This window comes from Oryzias latipes, chromosome 16, assembly GCF_053564925.1.
Source record: "Oryzias latipes strain Hd-rR chromosome 16, Olatipes_Hd-rR_3.1".
Classification (NCBI taxonomy): domain Eukaryota; kingdom Metazoa; phylum Chordata; class Actinopteri; order Beloniformes; family Adrianichthyidae; genus Oryzias; species Oryzias latipes.
Genome location: NC_136252.1, coordinates 34,036,991 through 34,062,795, shown reverse-complemented (window position 1 = coordinate 34,062,795; position 25,805 = coordinate 34,036,991). Strand labels below are relative to the sequence as shown.

The following is a 25,805-nucleotide window of genomic DNA, read 5'->3' as shown; positions in this document are numbered from 1 at the left end:
GGTGAACTTCCTGCCAATTGAGTTGGATCAAGAGCAAGGGTCGGTGTCTTCATTCAGTACCACTCCAGATTTGAGTGATATAAACAGTGCTGATCAGGATGTTTCAGTTGTGAACTCAGAATGTGATGAGTTGGACCGGACAGCCGACTGGGTGGCAAATACTGTGCCTTTGGATCCTGCAGACCATCGTGAAGTTGAGAGCTGTGGCATGGACTGTCAATCAGATGGGATTAGTGTTGAGAGTCTTGTGGAGAGCAATAAAAACTGCTCCAAATGCCCAGGTTCAGAGTTCCCACATGGACAGTTGGAAACCAATGGAGAAGCAGTTGCTACAAGACAGGATGATAGGCTCCAAAATGATACAGTAAACCGCATCAGAACCAGGGCTGGCAGGATTGTCAAACCAGTTAACAGACTGATACAAAACATGACACAGAAAAAAGATACACAAGCACGAGAAGTGTTCTCTGGATTTGTAAGAAGTTTATTTTTGTAAGGTAAATGAAAAGGTCTGAGTCACTGTAGATACTGCATATTGTAAATTTGATTACGTATTTTGGGAAAGTAACAGCCACTGATTTACCTTTTGTGGAGTTGTGTTTACGGCACTACTTTGTTGCAAGTGTACATTGTGAAGTTTGGCCAGCTTTACAGTGTTGCTTTTCTTTTATAGAGGAAGACATATATGTCGCAGTAGTATAAGGAGTCATTATTTCTGTTGGCAAAAAATCTTACTTATTGTCCAGTTTGATGAATATGCAACGGTTTTGAGAAGTTCAGAGGGGAGTATGTAGCAAATTGATTTTTTTTAATGAACATTCTCAAACCTTAAGTGATTATTTAATTTTGAAATTATTTTATTTTGAGTTAGCACGTTATATAAATATTTGGTTAATCTCATTATTTCACAAGAAAAATGTGTTCCACATGGTTACCTGTTGCGCAGGGAAGGCAATTAGTGGGACACACCCTGCCTTCACCATGCGGCCGCTGCCCCTCCCTTACCAGTTGGAGTGAGCGGTCTGAGCTGGTGAGTCGCGTTTTCTGCAGTCTCCCAATATTTTTAGTTAGCTGTTAAAATAAACGGGTATAAGTTTCTTAAATATGTTTAAAAATGGATGCAGTTGACAAGAAACTGCTCTCGAATAATTTACATTTACTTTTAACTATATTTTTATGTGGTTTTTGGTGCCGGTTTTGATCGCGCTCTTTTTCCTTTGATCAGGGAGCTGCAGTTGTGATGTCCACTGATGCTATTTTCTTTTGCGCTGTTTTAAAGGTTGGTCTCCGCCATTTTGTCTTATTCTGTTTAACAATGTTTTATTTTAAATGCTGTATTTACCAAATGTGTGTTTTCTTTTTGTTTTATTATTGTATGGCATTGTGTCTGAGTATATTTTATTCTGAAAATTGTACATTTATTGAACTTTTTGGATGAATGTAAACAACCAGTTGGAGTGAGCGGTCTGAGCTGGGAGCTGCAGTTGTGATGTCCACTGATGCTATTTTCTTTTGCGCTGTTTTAAAGAATTAAAGACGCAGTGACCAGATTTGAGTCTCCCCCTCCTCATTGTGCATCGGCGACCGAACTGAACCTGTTACATCAGCTCCGTGTGGACGACAGGTAAACTACACCTGTCCAGATCCAGACATCCCTGTGTTTTCCTGGTTTTAAATTCATAAAAAGTCCTTTTTCTCTGAATAACCTGGACTCCTTCATGCGTAGTCTGACCATGTTACATCTGAAATCCATAATCCAAAACTGCAAACAAGCAGAGAGTTGCACTTGTTGAGCTGCAAAAGTCAAGTCAAGTCAAGTCAACTTTATTTATAAAGCGCTTTTAAAACAGCAGAAGCTGACCAAAGTGCTTAACAATGCAGAATAAAACAAAACAACAAACTAAAACAGAATAAAATCAATAAGAAATCGATACATTAAATAAAAATACATAAAACCAATAAAACCAATAAAAATAAATTTATAAAACCAATAAAAACATCAACTCATACTGAGTTAAAAGCCAGGGAGAAAAGGTGAGTTTTTAACTTGGATTTAAAATCATTCAGTGAACGGGCCTGCCTAACCTGCATAGGGAGTGCAGGGAGTGCAATCCAAAACTGCAAACAAGCAGAGAGTTGCACTTGTTGAGCTGCAAAAGTTCCAGATTTACTGCAAAAACTTTTGTTGTTTTTGTTTGGTATTTTTGGCTTTATTGTTTCTTTAACTTCTTATGTATTTTCTTCTTTCTTCTTCTTTTTTATTTAACGCTGGTATAACCTTTATCTCTACTTTAACTCTTCTTGTTTATTTATTACTTTTCTTTATTTTAATTGTGGTTTTTCTTAAACTGATAATAACTTTTTCATTGGAATTAAAGAATCTTGGTTTGAATTTTCTTGTGCTTAGTTCGACTTGAAGTCTACGTCCGTTTTGCGCATTTTCCACCTTTGAATTTTCAGCATTCCGTGACCAATTTTCATCCGTGTAGCGTGTAGGTAGAGGCTGCTGGACACGGCCCTAAGTTAAGGGGACTGGTTGCCTTTTCGACTGATCAGAGTTTGTGTTGAGTCTCTTCTTTTTGGTCTTCATTGAGTCCAAAATCCCAAACGTTCTCTCCTATATTTTTTCTGCATTAGGAGCAATCCAGGTGGAGGTAAAAACAGCTGCCATGGTCATGTGACTCACCTGAGGTGACACGCCTTCATGTGTGGATAGTGGATGTAAATGCGACCCTTCTGATAAGATCAGAGGTTGATCTTATCGGATCAGGGTGACCACGTCAAACTCTTGGTGTGTTTGTTCTCTTTCTGTTGGGACTTTTTGGTAAAAAATAAAACTTTTTGGTGGGAGGGGGGGCACCCTACCTTCTTGATGTAGCCCTGGATCAGCTCTGGGGTGGGAACCCGCTCAGCAGACAGACACTCCTCCAGCTGGAGCTTGAACTGTGGGCAGACCGACGGGCTCCTCTCCGCCCTGCAGGCACCAACAATGAAGAGGAGACGTTGACTTCCAGTCAGGCAGATGGACAAATACCCATAATGCCTAGGGGTGGCCACGCATCGGGGCACATGCAAACACCGCCTGCAGTCATTAAAAATACAGCCGTGATCCATTAAGAAGGACAGAAGCAGCCATCCAACAGCATTTCAGCACATTATTCTGCACCAAGAAGCTTTGTTAATGCTGTTGTTGCCCTGTGGGAGGTAAGAGGAAAATACAATAACACTTAAGTGAAACAAAGATCCACAAGGATGAAGGAAAACACACAGACAGCAGGAAATTCAATGCAAATCCAGTCTGCGCCTCTCAGCCGCCCCCCCCCGCTGAGGCTGCATCAGTATTTGCAGCGCAGAGAATCTATTTATAAAGAGCTGTATTTTTCTTTTCTGTCCTCTGGAGGAAATCCCAAAGCCAGCCTCGGAGGAGAGCAAAGCCCCAGCATCCATCTCCCTGCCTCTCATCCTGTTGACAAGGCGGGGGAAGCCGCACACCCGTTTCCTCAGCGTGGAGCCTTTGTGCACACACACACACACGGATGCTGTTGGCGTGTTGCTGCGCTCTGCGTGACCTGTGGCTTTACAAACACCGCTGGCGTGCAGAAAGGTTAGAGATGCCTCCCTGCAAGCTGCTGCACGGCCAAAGGCTGCACTTGGGCGGAGCTTGTCCCTTTCTTTTTAGTCGTCTGAATGTGTCCAATATTCATTCACTCCTCGCCCAACCTTGGTGAAAAAACGGTCCCAAAAACAGTTTTTATCCCATCAAAAAAATGTCACACGGGACCACAGCCCAAGTTTCCTTGACCTTTGACCCCGAGGAGAGGCCGTCACCATGAATTTTCCCCAACACAATCCCCATTCGCTTCTTCTACAAACTCCTATCAGAAAGTGGCGTTTTACTGTCGCTCACACGTTGTTTTTTTACCGCAATATTGTAAAAATGTAATAGTTGAATCCACATTTCAAGCTGAAGGAAACGATTTAACATGCGATATGAAAATATTAGGAGTGTGGGCGTGGTTACCACAAAGCCTCCGTTGCTAAGGAAACCCAAAGCGTTACTTTTGATGATTATCCTGAAAATGACACACACTTGTTCGTCACCCCCAGCCGACTAAAACATGAAATGGTTGCTATGGAGATAAAACCAACGAAAAAGCCGCCGAGATGTTTCTTTTTAACCTGATTTTGTAAGTTGGCGGTGGAAAGGGTGATATTGATGGGATGGCGAGGGCGGGGACGGGCTGCTCCTGCAGGCCACACCACTTCAATTATCATTACTCTCTTTATTTATTGTAAATTCTGGGTTTTCACGACTGATTCAGCTACTTTTACTTAATTCGTTGCAATCTTTTGTTTCTAAGGAGCAAATTTCTCTTCTCTTAAAAATCTCACAACTAATTTCTATCCTTTAAACAACTGACAGCAGCTTCAAGAACAGAGACTCACGAACAAAACACGCTGCAGAAATAACAGGATTTGTGTTTTCTTTCTGCTGTAAATGAAAAAAGTCCTGCAGTTTCAGAGCCTCTCTTCCGTCACGTGACTCTGTCAAGAGCTCCTTCAAAGTTCAAAAGACGGTTTGTTCATAAAGGAAGTAAAAAAAACAACACAATAAGATTTCTTATTTCTCTTTTTCATTTCAAATGTTTGCCCGATGAGCGTCTGCTTTGTCCTCAAACACAAGGATGAATGTGCTTTTAGTGCTTTTGCTCGATTGGAGACAAATAAAATGAATTTGTTTGCTTTTGTGCAGCAGAAGAACCTGAGAGATTTGGTTCCTTCTGCTCTTAAGAACGACTAAACCAATCCAGTTTTCTTTGTCTGTGTGGCACGATTTGACACAAAAGCATTCCTTTTTTCAGGCTGACCCTCGATTCAGATAGAAACACTTGAGGTGGAAACATTTTTCTCTGTTGTTACTAAAGTCTGTTTCTGTTCTTGTCATGCAGCAGATTTTACTTTTGACATCTTTGAGAATGAGATCCACTCTTACATGCATGACTCCTCTGTGACTTCTGAAGATAGTGGTTTACAGGCAGAAATCTGTTTTCTGAGATAACAGTCAGAGTTATGAACAAGTAAAGTCAGAATATTGAGAATAAAACCAGAATACTGAGAAAAAATGTCAGTATTCCAGGAAAAAGTCAAAAATATGAACAAAAAAGTCATAAATCTGAAATTATAAATATAAGAATTCTGAACAAATAAAGTCAGTATTTTGAGATTAAAGTCAGAATTCTGAAAAGAAAAAGTTAGAACTATGAGTTTTAAATGAGGATTTTGTGAATAGAGTCAGAACTGTAAGAAAAAAAGGTAAAAAAAAAAAAATTATATTAAGAAAGTTAGATTCCCGTGATTAAATCAGAATTATCCAAAAAATCAATTCTGGCTATTCTTTTTATGGGCTTTAATCCAATCACTGCAGAAATAAAATAGAAATATGTTTTAAACCTAAATAACACAAAGTCTCTGTGTCTTTAAATTCATATCAAGGGTGAAAAAATTATCATTTTTGTTGGTTTTTTAGGTGAAGTCTTAGTTTTAATATTGCAACTTTACTCAACTATTTTACCCATTAAGTAAATGTATTTAGTATTTGCAGGATTTGTAATAACTTTCCTTTCCAAATGACATTTTTTCTCTATTTTTTCTGTAATTGCTAAAAGCAAAGGAAGCGTTTAAGCAGAGTTGGACAGAGGAGCATTTAGTGCTGGAGGGGGGGCCTTCGGGTAAAAATAGCCGCCGCTGTCCGTCTCTCTGTGTGAAACCGCCGCGGCGTGCGGCCCCGCCTGTAAGCCTCAGAGGCCTCGTGTGGTCAGACGGGTGTCAAACGGCGGCCTCCCGCTGGGCGAGGACACCTGCTCGGCCTCTCCACAGATGGTGGGGGTGTCGCTCTGCTGTAAAACATCCTGCGTTGGGCCTAATCGCCTAATCCCGCTGGAGCAGAACGCTCACAAGGAAAGTAATTGTGTTTTACCTGTTAATGGCTTTCTTTTGGATTAAGGAAACATCATTCATAAATCTGTGGTCTCCAATCTGTTCAGTGACCTTTGAAAAGTACTTCTGCTCATATTATATTGAGTTTTTCAGAAAACTCAAAGATAAAGAAATTAAGAATACTTTCTGGTTTATATTAAATCTTCTCAAAACTCACATAACCAATTTTTGGCTAATAGTTTTTAACAGTAATTGTGATGTAAGCTACTTTTAATTTGTGTTCAAGCATTTAATTAAAAAAAAACAATGTTGGAAAAAATGTAGTTTACTCTTACATTTCAACATAAAAAAGGCTTAATATAAGGAAAAAAATTCAATAGTAGAAGAAAAGAAATCGGATTTTAACAGTGAATTTCCTAAAACAATCAGTAATAATAAGATTTTTTTATTGGAGAACTTTAAGGAAAACATTTTCTGTTCCACTTCTATTAATTTTTGGAAAGATAACCTTTTGAAAAATTGAACAGCCTTTTATATCTTGAGTTTATGATAATATCAGATTTTCAAAAAATTAATTTAGTTTCGAGCTGGAAGATACAAGATTATGGATTTCTTTTACCTCTAAAGTCAGAGCTGAGCCATCCGACTGATTACGACATAACTAGCTAACATTTGGGTAGGCAATAAGTTGTATAGGCTAGAGTTGCTACGCTAGCTTTTTGCGTACGCAAAGTTGGACGCCATTTTGGATGCCGGCGTTACACCGAAAACTGCGACCTGTCAGATTGTGCCTCCAGATGGCGCTGACACAACTTTCTAAAATGTGTTCTGCTCCACAGCTAGCCAGAAGAAGAGCGTTTACCGCAAGTAGCCTAGAATCCAAGAGAATTCTCTATTTCAATACATGCGTCTCAACGTCTAGCCACGGAGCTAAACCCAAGAAGGAGAAGGAGGAAGAGGAGGAGGAGGAGGAGAACGGGGAGGAAGCATCAGCAGCAGAGTGACTCTGTCTTGCACTGAAAGCAGTGGGCTACTGTCAAGTTTATGGGTGTGTTATCACAAATTAAGGAGCGGCGCATCAAGTTACCGTGACAACGCGCTGCACCACGTACCAAATAGTCCGCTTTTTGAGAAATAAGCTAAGATAAGAATAAAGTACTAAAAACTGATTGAATATTAATTTCATTTGTAAGTGTCAGAGGTCAGAGCTCTGTCTCCCCCTCTGGTCACCGGCAGGAGCCGTCCCCAGAGTTCTAACCTCACTACATCTCCCAGCATCCCCAGCGCACACTTCCTGGATGCAGCCCCCCTGACTGTCATTCACTCATCAACCAGAGGATACTTAACCTCTGCACTGAGATCAGCTCAGTACGAAGTCTAGTTTGTGTCATTCTGCCTTCCTTACCGAGTGTTCCTGATTCTGTTTGGCTGCTCCGACCCCCGCCTGGATCCTGACTACCCCGTCTCTCCTCTGATGCTCTTATAGCTGCTACTGACCTCCCCGCCTGTCTGACCCTGGTTTAGCTATGTGGACTCTAAGCTGAGCTAATAAACCTGCTGCATTTGGATCCAGCCGTCTGCCTGTTCCTGGGACAGGAAGTGACCATAAGCGGGTTAACGGCCTTCGAAGCGGCTCATCTGGACAACATTTTGTTTAGAGGCATGAGGTCAAATAAAGGAATAAGATGAGGATGAAGATGAATTTGAAATGATTTTGTGTAAATTATGCAATTTGGAATGTAGGCTATGAATATGCAGATGTCCCACGTTGATCGCAGGGATTACGTTGTAAAACAACCCGCCATAGGTGAAAAGTAGGATTATAGAAGTTTTAAGACTGTAAAATACTTTTCTCAGACAAACATGAACATGTTCACACTTTTCTCTTTTGTTTCAACCCTCAAAGTTCAGATCTTCATAGAAGAAAAAGAAGACAAGGATGGGATTACAATCTGAGATTTGTGTAAACTGATCGCACAGGAGACACACAGACGAGTGTGATTGACAAGAGTCTACAGCCAATCTGGACGCAGAATGCACAAGGCTATTAAAAAAAAAAAAAGGGGAAAAAAACAAAATTCCCTTGAAAAAAAAAACTAGGAAAACGCAAAAAGTGAACCGCGACATAGCGAAGAAGCCCTGAATCCATTTCCAATATATTCTCAGTGTTTTGCCACGGAAAATAGTAAAATATCATATTAACATTTTGTGTTTGTATTGATTCATAATAATAAGTTGTAATTATGATTATTTTATCTGACACAATCAAACAAATGTTTTGACTTTTGTACAGATTACTAGAACAAAAGATTATATAACATGAAAGTGTAATGAAGTGGAAACACCTAAACATAAAGTCTTGCACTATTTTTTTAAATCCTTTACAGCCGTCACACCAAGGCAGACATTATTACCTTCATGTTACATCCCAGAAAATCTCCTAAGAGAGATTTAACTGCACTGTTTTGAACAACAGAGACTGGGTTAAGTTAAAACCTCTCTGTGAATTAAAAAAATGTGAATTTTTCAACCCTTTGCAGCAGAAACAAAGAGCCTGTCAGTCCTCTTACCCACCATTGCCATGACGACCCCGTCAGAGAGCGTCTGACTCATATTTGCACTTTACTCGCATTGTGGCATTTTAATAATACTCCTAATCTAATGTCCCGTTTTCTCCCGTTTGTGAACCGCTCTGACGGTTTGTAGGTTTTTCTCCTCCGTCTTCCTCTTTGACTTTCTCGCCGCTTGAGCACATGGGGGCTCCGTCCAATTACCCAATAATGATGAATATATCCCATCAGACACTGCCTGCTGAACTGTAACCCGATTTCAGCGTGACCAAATGGAACACCAGGAAATCTGACAGTTGACATTTTAAATTTTCATTCAGGCCAATCCATTCTGGCTGCACGCCGTTTTTTTTTCCCCTCTGCTCCCCGTCCGCGGCGGGTTAACCGCCACCGCTGACAAAGCGCCGTGAGGCAGGGTGGCAGCGGCGCCTTTAACATTTCCAGGCGACGCAGTTCCTGCTGTGTGCGGACCCCCGAAGCATCGCAGCCTCCGTTGGATGGACCCCCCCCACCGGGTTGGAGCCGCGGGGCTTTTGTCCTGCCTGTGTCCGCACACGTGATCTATGCTTCTACCTCATGCGGATGTCTGCTCTTTACTTCTGACTGTTCAGCAGAAATTCCCCGCTGAGTCCGTCCTCACATCCCATCATCCGTCTGTTTGCCTGCTCTCTCTCTAGCTTACGGCCCCGCCTCAGACCCCCCCAAGATAACATTAGCACTGCAACACAAACGTCCAAACGAGCAACAGCCGTCCAGTTCTGATCCAGATTCCAGCTCAGACCAGCAAAACAAAGACGTTCATGTTTGTCTGCAGGTGGAGGATCAGAATGGAGCAGAGCAGGAAGTATTTACTACGGTTGTGTCCAAATTCCTTCCATACTCCCTTTATAGTGTGTTCTCCAATATACAAGTCCAAAATCCAGAGCCCTAGAAATTTCCCAGAAGTCTTTGCGAAAAATCAGCGTGGATCGATGCTCACTAGATCAGCTTGTATAGACCATGATGGATTGCGTCAGAACAATGAATTTAAATGTATTTTTTTAATAAACCATCAATGTTATTATTTTCAGAAGACAGTGGACTCATAAATAATCGTCGCAAAACGCTCATAATGAGATTTTCACTTCAATCAATGACGTCATATCCGCTGTTTAAAAAAACAAAAACAAAAAAAGTAGTGAGCGTGGCGTCTGAATTGTTTACTACATGGTACCGTCTCCTGATTCACAACATCATACAGATATATTCAGAAATGCAGTTTTAATCTTGCTTTTCTTTGTATATGTCCTTCATCATCATCATCGAGTGGGTGAGGGTCTTTGACTGCTTTTTGTGGCTTTCCCGCTCGTTTCCCTTCCTCCTGCCGTCTCTCTTTGCAGCAGCATGAAGGCTCTCTCCTGATTTTGATCAGCTCTCCTCAAACCCGAGGTGGAGCTTTAGATTCCCCAGGGCACAAACTGATGTGAGCATCTGTCTCCATGGCGACAGGCCCTGCTTTCTGTTGGGTGGGCTCCTTTGCCCCCTTTCTCTCCATCTCTGTCAGTGTTTTCTTTTATTATCACATTCATCCTACCGCTGTCTCTTTTACTCGGGTTGCCTCACCCGTCATGGCAGTTTAGCAGAAGCAGCTCGCAGAGATGCTTTGAATTTTCCTCTCTTCACTCAGAATCTCCCTTCCGGTTCGTCCACTTCTGCTGACGGCAGGCTTAAATCGCAGGAGAGGCCGTTAACAGAAATGCAAATAAGACCTCAGTTTCTTCGTCAAGTGACCTTCCGTGAGTTGGCAGGCTCACAATGCCTCGGCTGCCTTTCTGGGATTTGTCCACATGCAGCAGAGGAGTTGCCGTGTCGGCAGTTTCTTTTCAGAACTGGAGTCATTTCTCCACAGACGTCAGTGATTGGCGGTTCAATCACACAAATGTGCGCTGACGCGTCAGACGGAGGCGTAAAAGGTGAACGAGGCAGACGCTGATTCAACACGATGCAGTTTAGTCACTGCGGCGTTTCATTGAAGAAAAGTGGAGACCGCCCCATCCCCCATCCCAACCGGACTAAAGCTGTAACCAGTATCCGAATACTCGGATACTTCTCCAACTGTTCCAGAAAGTACAAATATTCGTGACGCTGATTCGCGATCTTCTTAAATATAGTAGAGTAGAGAAATATTTCACTTCAGGTAAAGTCATTATCGCTGTAAAATGTGAGAATAATGCTGGACATTTAGTTTAAAAATTAAACAACCTGACTGCTCACAGGAAGTGAATGGAATTTTCAAAGTAAAGTAGCAGTGACGGTTTTTCTTTGATTAAAAAAAGAAACTGAAGTTCAGTTTGGTTCAAATTTATTCAGAAAAATGTTTTTTTTTAATATAGTCAACAATTGGAATAAAGAAATGTGATCAATATTTAATTAGGGATTCAGTAAACCCTTGTTTTTCGCGGGGGTTACGTTCCAAAAAGAACCCGTGCTAGGCAAAATCCGTGAAGTAGAAACCTTTATTTTTTTCTTACAATTAATATACAATTAAACACTCAATTATACTTTGAAAAGAAAGAACAAACCATTTTACAGGCTCAAGCATTTGTTTCACTAATAAAAGGTACTTTAGAAACGTTTTTTTCAACAAATAACTTCTGTACTGTACTGTCAAATAATAAGTTTAATCATCGATGTGAACAAAAGGCTTCAAATTGCAAAGATTAGCCCCGCCCACCGCGACCCGAGTAATTGGATTAAACGGGAGAAAATTTCAAATGATTATGAAAAAATACAAAGTACAGTGGGACAAATAGTGACTCAGGTGTATTTCACTGCTGCATCCTGACTCCGCTCTGCAGTGTTTTCTCCTATTGAAGCCCGCGGTGCAGCTGTGTTTGTTCGGGACAAGAACATAGTGATAGGCAGTTGTTGTCGCTCTTTTTCTATGGGTTTTAGAGAAACTCGAAATTGCAAGAGAATTTGCACGTACGTAATGTAAATTTGGCAAACTGTTTTACGTACCTGTACATATTAAACTGCAACGTTATTGACGCACAGGTAGAGAAGAAGCGGAGTGACATTTTAGCCAATCAGAATGCAGAACACAATGCACGATGCAAATCCGTGAAGTAGCGAAACCGTGAAAAGTAAACCGCGTTATAGCGAGGGATCACTGTATCCCAAAAATCTGATCAAGGTTGTGACACGTGACTTCCTGCTGACAAAAACATGGATGACCACCAAAAAGCAGCCAAGAAAGGATATAAAGAAGAAAAAAAGTCGCACTGGAGAACACTTTTTGGCGTGCGACGCTTTGGAAGAGACGCAGCACTCACAACAGGCAGGATTCCTGCATCAAATCTACATCCCCTTGTCGGCATGCTTTTCCCAAAACGTTTTCATAAACTAGACAGACGCGTGTGGGAGGAGCTACCGTCGGCTAATCACTACATGGAAGCCTTGACTGCATGTCTCATTTACATTTATGAAGAAATCTGGTTTGTTTAGTTGACATAAAGATTTGTAATTTCATCTCCACGTCTGGGTTCATTTTTTTGTGGTGATCTTTACCATCTACTGCTGTAGCTGCGTCTGAATGACGGCCGCCGTCAGCAGCACGCCTATCGTCGGAAATAAATCGACTTGAAGTTTGTTCATTTCTGATGATGGACACTTTGAAGGTCATTATCTCACTTACACCATTTTCCCTTGTAAAAGAAAACAATCCATTTTTAGTTCTTTATTCTTGTTTTTTGTTTTGGTTTAAATCACAAAAAGCAGACCAATTGATGCGCGGCGTGATGTGTTGTCATGGTAACAGCCAAGCTGGCATCGACCTTGACTGCAGCGGTAAAGGACAGCTATATCTATGCTGATGGTCACGATGGGTAAAATAAAGCATCAGATCAGAGAGAAAGTTCACGTCTTACCGCTTGTTTTTGTCCAGATGATGAAGATAAAGGTTGTTTTAAAGAAGCCGGAGTAGTGATACAGAAGATTTAAGATAGGTGACCGGAACTACTTTTTTAGGTGTACAGTACCACTGTGCAGCATCACTTTTTAATGCACACCCAGCAGCCAATCAGAATCGAGTATTGACTCTGACCATAGTATAACAGGAAAATGAAGGAAATATGATCAGATCAGATCCACCAGATTCTCACTCAGGAACATGGTAGTTTAGGCCCAGATCCTCATTTGTTGGCGAGTGACGCCATGACAAAAACCCTTACACTGTTCGCAGGACAGTTTTTTAAAATGTTTGTGGAGGATCCCCAGCCTCCTTCTTCAGTCTCTTCCCACTGACAAGGCGGGTTGATTTAGAAAACACGTCACATTTTTTACATAAAACTTTACAACAAGGTTAAAAATAAGCATGGTGGATTGAAATGAACTGTTTTCAGCTGATCTAGGGCTTTCTAGAAGTTTGTTCCAGATCTGTGGACCATAGAAGCGTAATGCAGCTTCTCCATGTTTTGTTTGGACCCTAGGAACTGAGAAAGGACTGGATCCCGATGACCAGAAGGTTCTGGCTGGTCTACACAAACCACAAAACCTGACAACTTTACTGGAAGAACTTCCTTAAATTTGCATCCTTCCGTTTTTCCAATCATCTCTGTTACATCCAGGTTGCTGTTTGGGAAATCTGCGCCGCCTTCTTCTCGGATCTGGACACTATTCAGGAGGGAAAGCAGCCCGTGAAGGTCCGGACGGCGAGGGCGAGACTTTAAAGACCCTCAGCTTCACCCGAGGCTGTCTGGTGATTGACAGCAAGCAGGGATAATCGTCACGCCTCGGGGCGCTCATCTCGGTCGACATTACAGCAAATAATGATAAAAAGTGACAGCTTGACAAACCCAAATTAAGCTGTCACTGCCGTGAAGAAGGTGACGGAGGAGAAACACGGCAGGATGAAAGGCAGAGCAGAAACGCCAGCAGATTCCCTCCATCGCCCAGCTTTCTCTCATCACATGATAATTGCTTTTTGCTCGTTTGAATGGTTGTCTGCAACAAACAGCCAAACTTTTTGTTCTTTTCCTCTTTTATTGGATGGTGTTTTATGAGCGGGAAGCTTCGTCTTGGTTCTCCCGGTTGCAGAAACGTCTGATGTGCAGCGCAGGTTCCGATTATCACCCTCCGCCCTCTCAGCGGTGAAGAAGCTGCGAGGAATCCGTCTGCGCTAACTTTGATTGGACACGTCAGAGAGCTGGACGCATCACGTCGCATTTTCACCGCCGTCAGAGCCTGTGGGGAAGCCGTGTTTGGACGCAGTCTGAGGTTCTGAAGCCGTCTCCAGGTTTGGTTCTGAACCGATGAAGTATTGAGATGGTGCAGCATTTCTGCCATTTCCTGTCTGGTTCTAACCATCAGGATAATGACGCCCTAAAGGACGGGTTCATTCTTTATCCCTCCGAGTGCCGCTGACCCGGGAAATTCCCCGCCTCAGGTCCAGATCCTGGCTCAAACGGAACTGGACTAATGAAGGCTCAGAGTGTGCAGTCATGTTTGTGTTATTAAAACCTGAAAGAAAGAAAAAAAACTGCTTCGGAGATCAGAACTCACCCATCACTGAGTCGGACCAGTATGGCCCGGTACAGGTGGTGCTGTGGGCTGCCGGACTCGGGGCCGCAGGGGTGGATGAAGGGGTGGACAGCGGCGAGGACGAAGCCCTGCTGGTACAGCTCCTGCAGCTGAGCGGGCAGCTCCCGCACCGAGGAGAGGCGCAGCGTGGAGGTTCCTCCTGCAGGGGGGAGAGGAGGGTCAGAACCGTTCTCTGGGCTGGTTTGGGTCGGACCTCAGCGTGAGGCTGGAACGCTTCCTTCACGCTGTGGTTTTCACTCTCTACATTTAGCAATACATAAAATAATAAGAGCTTAAACGATGCAAAGAGGTTTATTCGTGTTTGAAAGTAAACATTTGTTTTTCTCATCTTCAGGGGCGACCGTCTGAATCCCTTAGGGGGAAATAATGAGATAAACATCGTATCATAAAGTGTGTTGGAAGAGTTTGACCCTGAACCTCCTGTCAGATCTCTGTCGTCAGTCATTGAGGTGAAGCTCAGACTGCAGCACTGATCTGTCTGTCACCCACTGTTAGCTCCGTCTCCTCCATCTGGACTTTTGTTCAACAGGATCTAAACCAAATCAGGAGCCGATCGCTCGGGTTCGATACCACAGCAGCTGGAAACACTTCCTCCGAATGTCCGACAGCACGGTTTTTAGTCTCAATGAGAGGCATCAGAGAGCTTAGATGGACAGAAGAGAGTCGCCAGGATCCCTCCTCTCTCTCCCCTTATGGCGGGGGGGTTGAGGAAAGGTCTGCTTGTCTGCACAGACTGTCACAGGACATGGGAAACCCTGCAATGGCTAATTAAAGTCAATGAGGCTGCACGGGAGGACAGGCCGGTGGATGAGTGGAGGTTCAGGGGGAGGTCAGAGCGAGCGGCGGCGGCAGCCTGGACTTCCACGCTTTTTTGAAAAATGGTAATGAATAACATTTTTGCTGCATCCCAGCCCCTTCAACAGAGCAGCTACTCAATAAAAATGACAAAGAGGACATAAAAAAACGGTTGTGTTTAGTTGAGTGAGATTAGAAGCCAGAGCCTGTCGTTTCCCACAATGCCACAGCTGTGGGTCAATCCCTACTGACGTGTTGTCTCAGGTTTACTGTCGTTTTGCGTTTCTTTCAACGACTGAACACACTTATATTGACAAAAATCAACAAAACGCCACATGTAGTCAAATAAATTGAACTTTAATTAAAACGTTTCTCAGGTGAAGGTCTGCAACAACCAGCAGGTGAGCTTAACATGTCCGTGGGGGTCGTGGAAAGGTACAGGTGCGTCTTGCAGTCTGAGGTCTTGTATATCTAAAGCCACGTGATGAAAATGGAATATCATTGTCATCCGTGGGGTAAGTGCATCGTTGCAAGGCTAATGAAAGTTCCACACACGGGTGATGCCGTCGTACGGCGTCCTCCTGCCACTCTCTAGTCATTAGTAAGATGTGAGGACTGGATCCCTATTGACTGTGCACAAATGGCACACGCACAGGTTGTGCACGTGATACGCATCTGAATGTAGGACGTCCACACAAACTACACTCTGATTGGCCGATTTCCTCATTTCTAACAGTCAGGCTGCAGCAAGGAGCGTGCACGGATCACGTGAACAGCTCTAATGTGCTCCTTGTACAGTCTGCAGGATTTGGGGGCGAGTCTCACCTACTTCACCCTTACGTGTTGCCTAACTAGTCCCTACGACCTGCGGGCGACAGGTCTCTGTGGGCGACAGGTCTCTGTGGGCGACAGGTCTCTGTGGGCGACAGGTCTCTATGGGCGACAGGTCTCTGTGGGCGACAGGTCTCTGTGGGCGACAGGTCTTTTTGGGCGACAGGTCTTTTTGGGCGACAGGTCTCTGTGGGCGACAGGTCTCTGTGGGCGACAGGTCTCTGTGGGCGACAGGTCTCTATGGGCGACAGGTCTCTGTGGGCGACAGGTCTCTATGGGCGACAGGTCTCTATGGGCGACAGGTCTCTGTGGGCGACAGGTCTCTGTGGGCGACAGGTCTTTGTGGGCGACAGGTCTTTGTGGGCGACAGGTCTCTGTGGGCGACAGGTCTCTGTGGGCGACAGGTCTCTGTGGGCGACAGGTCTCTGTGGGCGACAGGTCTCTGTGGGCGACAGGTCTTTGTGGGCGACAGGTCTTTTTGGGCGACAGGTCTCTGTGGGCGACAGGTCTCTATGGGCGACAGGTCTCTGTGGGCGACAGGTCTCTGTGGGCGACAGGTCTCTGTGGGCGACAGGTCTCTGTGGGCGACAGGTCTATGTGGGCGACAGGTCTTTGTGGGCGACAGGTCTCTATGGGCGACAGGTCTATGTGGGCGACAGGTCTTTGTGGGCGACAGGTCTCTGTGGGCGACAGGTCTCTGTGGGCGACAGGTCTTTGTGGGCGACAGGTCTTTGTGGGCGACAGGTCTCTGTGGGCGACAGGTCTCTGTGGGCGACAGGTCTCTGTGGGCGACAGGTCTCTGTGGGCGACAGGTCTCTGTGGGCGACAGGTCTCTATGCTTCGTTTGGATTTTGATCAAAAAAATAAGAACATCGGTTGAGCGTCATAAAGTTACATTTTTTTTCCACATAAAGATTTTACATCATTTTTAAGTTAAACCAGGTTAAAGTTAAAGTCTTTTTTGTTAATATATTTTAGGTCTAATGTTTAAATTTACCTTTCAGATTACTTGAAATAATTATTGTGTTTGCTGTCCTTAACTTTTATACGTCTTTTTTTTTTTTTTCCAGATACTTTATTTTATATCCTCAATGGGGAAATTCTTCTCTGCATTTGACCCACCCCCTGGGGGAGCGGTGAGCTGCAGCTGAACTGCGCTCGGGAGGCGGTAACGTTAAGGGTCTTGCCTAAGGACCCTCACTGAGTGATGTCAACTGCTCGCCATTGATATGGTAATTGCCCCCAGTACCATTGTTTCTTCCCCTCTGGGAATCGAACCCTGGATTCCTGCATGGCAGCCACCTGAATTTAAAAGAAATGTGCCTCATTGTTTGAAGTTTCGATAAACTGCCGCCCGAAATAGCAAGTTAAGAGTTTAGAAAAAAGTAGAAAAACATAAATGCAACCCCAGACATTCACACTTCTCGTTATTTTGTTGTTTATTGTTCTTTAAACATACTGAAATACTTACTAACAAAGTTTTAATGGACTAAATGTTGTTCTGCCAGTAAATTGTGGGTAAATTGTGCGTTAAAGCAGTCAGATCATGTTCAGTCTGCCATAACAGTGCAGGAACATCCAGAGGGTCTCGTTTTTGGGTCAACGCCGCTCCTGATCACATCAGTTTTTGTTTTGTGTTTGACTGATTGCAGCTGCTGCTGTTGAAGAAGCTGGTTTGTGTGACCTCAGTCTAAACGCCTCCTCAGGTCGGCTGCGGGGACGACTTGCAGAAATCCCATCGTCTGCAGCAGATCTGGAGCTGATGGAGTCCAAACTCTTCCCCGCAGGTTCAAAGAGGAGAAAGAAAAAAAAAAACCAACACAAACGAGTTCCCTTCAGGGTAAACGGGAGCTAAAAATACTCATCCAAATGTTTCAATCAGACGGCCCTGCTGTGGCGTAACGCCGGAGCGTTCCATCTGCAAAAGCGTGGGGGGGTTCAACAATAAGAAATAGGCCGCCGCTGAAACGTTTTCATCTGCTTCTTGGCTGTTTCGCCGTGAAGAATGGAATGAATCCCTCCGCCGTGTTTGGTTTTGTTTTTCCCTCCTTCCTCTGTCGTTTTAGCTCAACATGAACCCACAGCCCCCTCCCTGGAGGGATCTCTGTACGAGCTTCATGAGGTGGGAGAATGAAACTGACTTTGCTCGGCTCACATGGGTAAATAAGGAATGGTTTCAATTAGGCGGTGGGAACGCGGCCGGCGGCGGCTTCTGGAGTTGGCTTTAATCACTGCGTGAGCCGCTAATAATCTCATCCAGAGGCCCTTAAACAAACTCTACATTTCTTTATCAGTCCGCGTCTCATTCGCCTTGTTTGTTGGTTTCATTTCATCTGCAGAGCCAAAGTGCGGCCGACTTCCTCCGAGTCTTGGAATCCTGTTTTCTGAAAAGAGCCGCTTTGTTTTGGGCAGAAGAGGGTGAACGATCTGCCCCGTCACAGCTGCAGATCTCCTGAAGGAGCCGCCGGTCCGTCAGACGTCAGGCTGCCAAATCCTACATGAAGTGGCAGATAATGACTTTATTTGTCTCGCTGAGCCAAGAAGAAATGTATCGCACGAATCAACAAGAAACGAAGATCCCCGCAGTCACAGGGACAAATTGCCTGGTGGCGGTGATGAGTAGAAAAAGGCTTCTGGCAAACAAAACAGCAAATGCCGTGTTTGTTTCTGTGTTTTTAGAGCCACGTTATCAGGAATCTGTCAGAGGAGGAGAAATGTGCTGCAGGATGAGATTTAGCATGTGTTCAACGGTCACTGAAACGACAAAACAAACATTTGACTTGAGCTTTACGTGAAGATCGACTGTAGAAAAAAGACTAGAGAGACAGAAAAATGTAAAGTTAAATCCACTCTCCTTTTTTTATGACAAATTCATGATTTGAAAGCAGCCTCAATAACTGGGAACTAATAGACTCATATCTATATATATAGATGGGAAATGGCGTATACTTTTAGAGCGCTTTTCTACCTTCCTCGAAGGCCCAGAGCGCTTCACACACACATTCACACGCCGATGGCGGCTCCGCTGGCGAACACCGGCCACCAGAGGCAAGCTGGGAGAAAAAGTGGGAACATTAACTGGAGCAGACTGTTTGCAGATTCGCTTTGTCAGAAATGGAATAAGAGACAACAGCTTCATTCTGCATTTCAGGACTATTCTGAGAAAAACCCCAAAACCCTCACTTTCCTGTGTTTTTACTGCACATCTACGTCTTAATTTTTCAGATCAGAACCCAAAACATTTCAGGCTATAGACCCACTTTGGGTGATGAGCAAATATAAAGAACGTTAAGGTCAAAAACGGAATTCCTGACTATGTCTTAGTTCAAATTTGGATGTGAAAGCCACAATTGGCGAGCTACAAGCTCCCTGCTCTGCTCCATTCTGATGTTACTCTGAGCCTGCAGAGCTCTCCAGAAACTATGTCCTAGAAAACGACAAAGATTTTTGAATTTTGTCTAAAAACGTCCTGATCCTAATGAAAAGGCCCCAGAGAACGCTTTGAAAACAGAAAACTGAAGACGACCGGCGTGAATCTTTAAGTTCAGAAGCAACAAACTGTAAAATGCAGTGATTTCCGTCCTTTTAGCTAAAAGCTGCTCCTCATGTGTAAAATCGTACTCGTGTTCCTGAATGAACGTGGTTGCTTTGTGCAGACCAGCCTGCACATTTCTCCCCATCAAAGATGAGTCTGACTGTCAGCTGCAGGTTTCCAACCAAAACACAGATCAGCCTCTGAGTGAACGCAGGATCTAAAAAAAAAAAAAAAAAAGTGTCTGTCAGTCTGTTCAGAGAACGGCGAGCAATTTTCTGTGTTTTTATTATTTCAGTTCCATTACCGCCATGTCAATAACGTGAAAGTAACTACCTTGGCACCACTTACCCAGATGGATTTAAATGCTCCCGACATCTGGCAATTATACATCATGACCCCCCCTGGGAAAGAGTCCACTTAAGGTGGTTTGAATAATTGCACTGAGAGGCTTCTTGATGTTTGGTAGAAAATGGTCGGGTGTCAAACCTTTCTAGTGGAAAAAAGCTGCAGAATCGCGTCCACAGACGTTGGAAACTCAGCATTAAATGAGTCAATGCTGTTGTTCTTGTGTTGCTATGTCAACCGATGTGCTAATATGTCTGAGCACAGACCAGCTCAGATATTTAACTCTCAGAGGAACTTTCCGGTTCCGGGTTACAGCACGGACGCGTGTGGCTCACGGCGGCTGTTCAACTATCTTCAAGCGACTGAAAAGTTAATTTTCTCCAAAAAAAAAGAGAGCCGACCACGGCCCCTAAGAAAAACCAAGCAACAGGTGACTACTAGGACCTTAAAAACGTTCTTGACAAAATCCAAGCTACGTTGTATCCTTTCATGTATTCCTTTCAAAAATGGATTCATGATTTTTCCTAATGAAACATAATCTGCACATATTTTTAACTTCTGATACCTGATCAATTTATGCTATGAAGATTTTTGAAACAGTGTTATGTTATTTTACTGATCTACTATTATTTTTTAACCATATACATGATTTTTATAAGTAACATAATCTGTAAATATTTTGGATAACTGATCTGCATTTGCCATGTTGATTTCTAAAATAGTTAGTTACTAAACTAGTTTTTACATAATAATTTAAGTAATTCATCTTTGTTCATCTTTAAAGTTATGAACCAGATATTGATAAATCATGTAATAAAATGGTTACAGTAGAACAGGGGTGGGATTATAGAAGTTTGCTTCCTTCCACTCCCATTCAAGCAACATTTATTAATATGTTTAATCATCCTTAATTTGATACGTCATTATATGAATGTATAACTGATGATTGTAGTGTTTTTTGTGTATTATTCTTATCTGATTGCTTGAAATAAGCCATTAAAAAAAAGATATTAGCAATATTCTTTACTTCAGTCACAGTAAAGATTTAACTTTTACTTCAATAAAAGAATCCCATTTCACATCAGTTTACCAAAACCTAAATGAGAGCAAACATCCAAATCAAGGCTTTTTTGCTCTTTGGGAGTCCAGTCCATCAACTGGAAAGAGTCCAGACCGTCTTTTGCTTTCTGGTACCTAAAAGTCAACCCCCAGAGGTTTTCCTCCACACGGATCTTTTTTGTTATGTAGCGGACGATGAACACTTTAACACTGGAGCTTTAGCATTCTTTTGACTAGCATCACTCCTCAACTGTTTACGCAGTCAACGCAACAAAGGTTGTGCTGAAATCCAACATTTTAGGGTAGTGATGATGCCAATACACAACACAAACCAGCTGATTCTGACAGAGAAAAGAAGCTTTGGGCCGATCTACAATATTTTACGTTAGTAAAGTCAAGTTTCTCCTCGACTGTTTATGCAATTAGCATAAATCCAACCAAACGTGATTTGCGCAGCGGGGGGGGGGGGGGGGGGCAGTTTTGATGTTAGGTCAACGCAATCAAAAGGTCCTGCGGCGTGATTTGGGCGACCACCATGCGTTCTACGTGAGATCTTCATAGACAAAGCTCCATGTAGCGATCAGGCTAAAAACATTTGGCGCTAGCTCCTCCCCCCATATGTGTCTGAAGTTTATGAACACATTTTTGGACAGCAGCAAATTCGCAGCGTGTCCAAACAGAGGCGGCCGACGCAAATTTGACACACGGATCGCATTTGGTGTAAACTCAGCATAACAGATTCTGGCGTGGAACATAGCTAACTTTACGTTGGCTATGTTTTGCCGCTAATTGCAAATATTGGAAAAGAAAAGTTGATTTATTTCTGCGTTGGAATCCGTTGGAATTACGATGAAGGAATAGGTTGTTCAAAAGAATGTTTGTCATTTTGCTGTCACAGGTGACAGGGCAGGTGTTAAGGGGTTAACCATCATGTTTAGATTAGATTTACCTCAGAGAGGCGTGCCCTGACTCCACCCCCTCACTTCTCCTGTTCGGCCGGTGATGGGAGGTCTCTTCTTAAAAGATTGTTGTCTAAAGGCTGATAAAAACCGTGGACACTACAGGCCCAGAGGTAAAGGAGGAGACCTGATCAAAAGGTGTGTCTTTACGGTGCTGCTTAAAATGTAGCGGTAGGGTGGTCGACCCATGATCGTAAGGTTGCAGGTTCGATTCCCGCCTTGCACGCCCATGTGTCGAAGTGTCCTTGGGCAAGACACTGAACCCCACCTTGGCTCTGGTGGGAGGTTGGCGCCAGTGTGTGAATGTGTATGTGCATGGGTGAATGGGACTGTGACTGTAAAGCGCTTTGAGCCTTCGAAAGAAGGTAGAAAGCGCTATATAAGCATACGCCATTTACCATTATCGATTTTATGAAAGGAGCCTGGTGGAAATTTTAATGGTGGCCGAACTTTGGACACGCCTGTCCTAAACTATCAGTTATTGCTTTGCTTTCAGTGGAAGACCCACACACGTCCTTTAGTTTCTAATTTCCTGAATTTGAGTGTTCTTTTCAAAGGAGACACTCGGCTGCCTCAAGTCATTTCACGTAGAGACTTTCGTTTGTTCAGCAACAATTCCTGGAAAATCAAAAGCGGCTTCAGAGTGGAGTCTGCAGAAAAATCAGACTTCCTCGCATTATTCTCCATTCCTATCAATATTAAAGAAACAACCTCATCTTTGAGCTGAATCCCTGACTCTGACACCGGCCTACTTCCGCTCATAAACCCATCTGCCATGTAAGCACCTCTGAGCCGCAGCCCGCCGCCTTTCCATCACTCATCACATTTAAAAATAAATGAGTAAATATGAAATTAATAAGCTGAAAGATTGGAGCGCTGAGGCTCAGCACACACACGCACACGCACCACCTCCGGGAGAAAGGCTTCGACCGCATTTGCATGCCGAAGAAAATAGCCTGGCATATATTATCCACCCACTGCAGCCCATTTCTGATCCCGCCGCCGCCGCCGCTCGCCGATTTGGCCTCATGGTTACAGAATAATAAAAGTGAAACAGCAGCCGTGGAGGACAAACAGTTTCCGAATAAACCAGTAAAACTTTAGATAGTCTCTCGTAAAAATGATCTTACACCTAAATCTTTTCTCATCTTCAGGCTAAAATCGTGCAGATTTTCAAAGTAAAAGCTTTCAAATGATGGTCTGAACGCTGGCGGTCCAGACAAGAAGAAAGTAAAAGTGATTTAATCTTAAGTCTGAATTTTATTCAATTATAAAAGGTGACTCTTCAAAATAAGCTTCTAAAAATAGTTTTTATTGAAATGTAATAGTTTTGTCCATAAAGAGTAAACTAATACATTCAACAACTCTTTCTTACAAAATTAAACCAAAACGTTTCTTTTTTTTGCCTTCACCAAAAATTTAAAGCCTGGAAACAAAAACAAAAGTCTGCATATGAGGAAAGAACAGCTCCACAAAGATTTTCCACATTTTTGGAGCTAGATTTGAACAGAGAAAATGAAACTGCCGTTCGCAGAGGAATGGTTTAAAGTGAAACCTATTTATGCTCAACAATTTTATTCTGTTTTTAAAAATATGAGGTATTTTTTTCCTTTGCTGCCAGTTGGTCAGAAATCTGCGAAGAAGGGATTTTTTCTTTGAAGGTTTCCTAATAGAACAGAATTTGTTATTACAGACTCAAGGTCCGAATGTCAACGGCATAAAAAACTAAAAAACATACAGAAAATATCAACTTGAACTAAAATTAAAATTACAACAAAAATGACAAATGTAAAAACTCAAGGGGTTAAACTGTTAAACGAAAAAAGGGCTTTTATGCCAAACATCTAAAAACGTAATAAAGATTTGATAAAGGCATGAATTAGCAGGACTCTGAAAGTGACAATAAAGCGGCGTTGAGTGATTTACTGACTCTGCGTTTTGGGCTAAACTTCACAAGATGCTAATCTTGCAAGATTCACATTAATTTGTGTTAACTTGACCTAATGACTGTGTAAATACTACGTCAAATTAAGGCATAAACTGCCTAATTCTCAACCGACCAAAAATGTTGAACAGCTCAAAACCGAGTTCAAGTAAAGACCTGTCGGCCTGAAACCCTCGACGGACATGAGAATGACCAACACAAGAAACACGCATGAATTACATTTATCACACATGTACCGGGAAAGAAAAAAGACTTGGAAAATGTATGTAGTGGCTTTGTGACACGGCGTTAAAGAGGGGATTCCAGGGGACAATTTTCTGTTTGGGAAAAAATGATTAAACTTCTCAGCAACAATCTTTCCAAAAATCGTTTTTTTCCTGCAGAACTCTTCCTAAATCGACCCTCTAAAGCTGGTTTTGTAGGTAATAATCTGCAGTTCTCTACCTAAACAGACAGGATTCTAGTTTTGTTGGATAGAAAAAGAGTTCAAGCAGGTTCATGTAAGCTTCAGCGAAGGAGAGGAAAAAAACAAATCAGGAGACGTCTCCAAGTAATAATGCAACTAATCAGATTTCAGCCTGACGCTGCTCTGCAGAAAGTCTGTGAATATCCCATAATTGGCTCTCTGGAAGTGACGGCCCCTCGCCGCTCTGCTCTCTGTGAAGTCGTCATATCGTTATTCAGTGTCCAATTAAGTGGCCTTATTGTCCTCAGGAGCTCTGCTCTCCTGTGAAGACCTCCTGCAGGTCTGCTTCTCGCCATCAGCCTTCACAGCCTCAGAATGGAAATGTCAGCGGCTCCCTCTGCTTCCGTAGTTTCCCTCCACGCTCCTTTGCGGTCTGTTTTTCCTGTTTGTCATCTCGGCAGGGGCGCACCCCCCCCACCTCTCCGTCTCTGACTCCTCCCCAGCAGGAAAAGCTCCAGGCCCTCCCCCCACAGTGGAGACGAGAGGCTATGAAGGGTCTCCTCTCTGGAGGTGAGAGGCTGCTTCCTCTCGTCTTTTTGTCCTCGCCGTGGAACCAGAGCAGCAGAAGGTCTGAAGGAAACCTGTTCTTATGTCGTCTCTGTGACTGACCAGTTCGCAGAGGTCAAAGGTCGAGGCCTCATCGGACATGGCGACCGCTAAGCCAAAACGCAGCCATGATACATCATTGATGGTGAAATGAAACGCCGTTCGGCCGTTGGGTTTTTTCCAGATGACAGCAAAACCTTACTTTGAGGATGCACACCGCCGAAAATGGCGTTTTTGGTGTTTTTAACGTGTTCTTGGGATGTTTTTCTCACGATGGAGGACATGTATAAAGGAAATCAAGCTTCCTGAGTAGCAGTTTGAAAAAGATCTTATTGTGATGTAAAAAAAACACGCTGGGCGGAGCCACAAGCTACTCTGAGCTCTCAGTAAAGGGGAAGGGGGGCGGGTTTAATCTAGAGGTGAATTTCTGATGAACTCCTGTCAGTCAGTGGTTGGTATCCAAACCCATGTGGAGTGTGTCTGTGGTTCTGTGGGGGGGTTAAGAAGATCAGATCTAACACTGCTCCGAAAACACTCAGCGGTTTCCGATATGAGTTCTGTCACAAAGGTTTGCTATAAAAATGATAAAGAAAGCTGAACTGTGGAGCGTGGAGCCTGTGGCGACCTCCGAGGTCCAGCGCTGTCGTTAGCGGGTAGCAGCTCTGCAGAGCCCGGGGGCCACAGCTTTGTGCTTTAATTACCCACCTAATGAGTCGGTGGGAGAGTCTGCTTCCTGTACTCCTCACATGCTCTCTCTACCTGCCCCCCCTCTCCTTTGACTTATGGACTTAATCACTCTCCCCCTCATTTACACACTTGCACTCACTCTATCCCCCTAATGACTTCAGCCGCGCTCGCACGCCTTCGTCTGCAGATTCTTGTCGTTTTTTTGCTGAAGGAAAACCGACCTGCTCTCCTTCAGTCGACCGCGATGCAACTCAGCCAATTAGAAACCAGCGTTCTGCTTTAAAACGACCCCTAAAGACATAAAGTCTGGACTTAGAACTAGCCCCAACAGTCAGAAGGAGTTTATTCAACTTAAACCTCCGGCTCCAAACAAATGAAGTCAATTCAGTCGCCATCTTTTTACGGTTTGGATGCAGCCATGTTGGAGCCAGACGTCGTCAGTAACCAGTCTGAGTTTCCGTGGCAACCACTCTCTTCTATCAGGAGCGAGCTTGTCTGAAGGCGGCACTCCTACCACCTGAAAAAGCGGACGTAACGAAAACTGTGAAAT

General features: G+C 43.5%; 1 protein-coding gene and 1 long non-coding RNA gene across 7 annotated transcripts in view; one reads left to right on the top strand and one right to left on the bottom strand.

The window, feature by feature from the left end:
- Positions 1–25,805, bottom strand: part of rftn1b (raftlin, lipid raft linker 1b) — a 263,821-nt gene that overhangs the window by 66,118 nt on the left and 171,898 nt on the right. For all 6 annotated transcript variants that reach the window (XM_023964740.2, XM_023964742.2, XM_078933636.1 and 3 more), the window contains 2 exons: positions 14,049–14,226; positions 2,866–2,974 (listed from right to left, as the gene is read on the bottom strand). In XM_023964740.2, coding sequence (XP_023820508.1) covers positions 2,866–2,974; positions 14,049–14,226 — 287 coding nt within the window. The remainder of the gene's footprint in view (positions 1–2,865; positions 2,975–14,048; positions 14,227–25,805) is intronic.
- LOC144984617 (uncharacterized) lies at positions 16,668–19,807 on the top strand. The gene is made up of 2 exons (XR_013648415.1): positions 16,668–16,945; positions 17,366–19,807. It is a non-coding gene; the product is annotated as an uncharacterized LOC144984617 (long non-coding RNA).